This window comes from Orycteropus afer, unplaced genomic scaffold (genome assembly GCF_000298275.1).
Source record: "Orycteropus afer afer isolate SDZICR_OR568_19922 unplaced genomic scaffold, OryAfe1.0 scaffold00131, whole genome shotgun sequence".
In the NCBI taxonomy this organism is placed as follows: Eukaryota; Metazoa; Chordata; class Mammalia; order Tubulidentata; family Orycteropodidae; genus Orycteropus; species Orycteropus afer.
The window spans coordinates 6,820,109-6,822,721 of NW_006921718.1; the positions used below are offsets into that span (position 1 = coordinate 6,820,109).

At 38.5% G+C, this 2,613-nt stretch overlaps 1 protein-coding gene across 1 annotated transcript in view; it reads left to right on the plus strand.

Moving 5' to 3' along the window:
• The first annotated feature begins 745 nt into the window (after window positions 1–745).
• HEATR5B (HEAT repeat containing 5B) overlaps window positions 746–2,613 on the plus strand; it is a 170,687-nt gene continuing 168,819 nt past the window's right edge. The window contains exon 1 of the mRNA XM_007945073.2: window positions 746–871. Within this exon, the coding sequence (XP_007943264.1) occupies window positions 746–871 (126 nt within the window). The remainder of the gene's footprint in view (window positions 872–2,613) is intronic.

Here is a 2,613-nt window from a genome sequence, read left to right on the forward strand (position 1 = left end):
ATATGAATATTTTCTCATTTTAGTGGGCAGGCTTGGTTCCCAGCGGACACCAAGTGGAGTTGACAGCCCTAGTGATGCGGGCCAGGCCTGCGGCGGCCTCTTGCATTTTCCCCAGGCCCGGCGCTAAACGACAATCCTTAGAGTAAATGGGGTAAACCAGCCCTGGCGCGCAAAGGCTTTGCCGGCTGCGTTCCCTGGCCGTCTGCTGTTGTCACTTAAGCTTTGGGCGGAACCTGGGCGTTCCTAGGAGCACTCAGTTGGGGATCTTTATACTAAGACAGGGTCTTTGACGGTCAGAATAAGGGATAAGGGAAGGGTTAAGATGCTTATGCCGTGGACAAGAAAATGAGGGATGGGTTGTCGGCCCAGCGGTGCTGATTGGTCTTGGTGCTGGTTTTATCCCTTATGAAATGGGTTAATATTATTTCTTCTAAAATGATACCTTATTTGCAATATTTTAATTTTCCTTTCACTTTATTATGCATTCTTCCTCACCAAGCATGGGTTGCTTTTTCTTTTTAAATTTTGTTTTTGATTTTATTTAAATCCTTGCCCCTTAAAATTAGATTTTTAGATTTTGTCTCGCAGAAGTTGTTTAGGTCCCCCCAAATGAAATGAGAAGTAAAGATGTAGTTTTCATTTACTAGTGGTTTCATTTATTAAGCTCAACTTTTAACATTAAAAAAATCTTATGAATATTTTTTAATCTGTCAATTTAAGGTGTGAATTTAAAACTTCACTGATAATGGAATTAGCACACAGTTTACTGTTAAATGAAGATGCTTTGGCTCAAATCACGGAAGCAAAGAGACCAGTTTTTATCTTTGAATGGCTGCGATTTCTTGATAAAGTCTTGGTTGCTGCCAACAAGGTATGGTACTGCTTTCCACTTGGGTCATCAAGAGTATTATGTGTTCATGTTTTGTAAGAAAATACACATTATGTTTTCAGGTCACTTATGGAACTTGAGAATGTCATATTGTAATAGGAATGTCTTGTCTATCCTTTTACTATTCTCTGGCAAAATCCAAACTTCATTTAAATTCAGCTCACTGCGTCCTCCATGTCTCTGACTGAAGAAAAACATAAATAGGTGACTGGTGTTATGTTAAATTCCTCCTCATCAACTGCAGATGATTCTCAGTACTGTCTAGCAATCCTACTATATACTTCCCTGGTTTGCTAGGAAACTGTTTCACACCTACTTTCTCAACTGATGACCTTGCTTTGTGAAAATTCTAGCTGCAGAGAACTTACTCATGTTCCCATCACTATATCTGTTCCTCCTCTTGTAGTTTTATCCATCCACTCTACTTTTCTTCCTGTTTTTTTCTATCGATGAACTGCCCATGCTCCTCTTGAAGGTCAGCCTCTCCATTTGAATATGAGATTCCATTTCTTCCTTTTGTTTATTATCCATTTTTTAAAAACCTTTATACTTGAAGTATAATACATACACAGAAAAATGCACAAATCATAAGTCCACAGCTCAAGTGAATTATCACAAAGAAAATCAACCCTTTTAACTACCACTCAGATCTAGAAATAGAATGTTTCCAGCAGTACAAAAGCCTCCCTTATGCTCCCTCTTGATCACTATGCCCCAATATAAGTCACTATCCTGACTTCTCAGAACTTAGATATGTTTTGCCCATTTTTGAACTTTCGCATTATTTATTTTTCCCTTTTCAATTGGAGCAGTCCCTTTAGGGCAGAAATACACTGTTTAATCTCGTATCTTCAAAACTTAAAAAATAAACAAAAATTTATTTCTTAATTTTTCCCCCCAAAAACCTTAATAAATAGAATCTGTCTTTTTCCCCAACACTGTACGAGAGACTAGAAAACAGGCTTTAACAAAATATAAATGAATTCAGGCCACACCTTTATGTTTTTGAAACGCTGTCGCTAAACAAACTGCCTAAAGCAGTGTGCCCTCTTCAGGTCTCTGGGCTCAGGAGGCTGAGGTCACCAGGTGCCAGGAGACTTAGCTGTGATCTCACTCTTGGGTCTGTACCTTTAAGACAGCTCCAGCAGCTTGCACAGAGGAAAGAAAACTATTTGACTAAAATTCCCTTATAGCTAATGTTCTATTTCTCTGTTCACCTTTGTAATGAAATTCTTTGAAAGAGTTGTCTGTGTTTGCCTCCTTCACTTAGTCTCCTTCCATTCCCATTGTTTTAAAAATTTAGTTTTAAAGTCAAAATCATACATGTATGTCATTGAAACATAGTTTAAAATCTTATTCCAAAAGATAGGAGTCTCTTGACTCACCTTTCACTTCATTGCCTCTTCTTAGAAACAAATACATTCAGGTCTTGTAGGTGAATTTTTAATTATCTCCATCTTCTAAATAAAATGACTATATTGCTATGTTATAACTCCATAGGGCTTCTTAGGATGTAATCTTTACAGAAGCAGATCACCAGATATTTTCTCCTGTGGATCCACTGGTGGGTTCAAACCTTATAGTTAGTAGCTGAGCTCTTAAAACTTTTGTGCCACTTTGTTGTTGTTGTTGTTTGCCATCGAGTCGGCCCCGACTCATAGCGACCCCTCCTTGGGTTTCCGAGGCAGTATCACTACGGAAGTAGGAATGCCCAACCTTCCTTC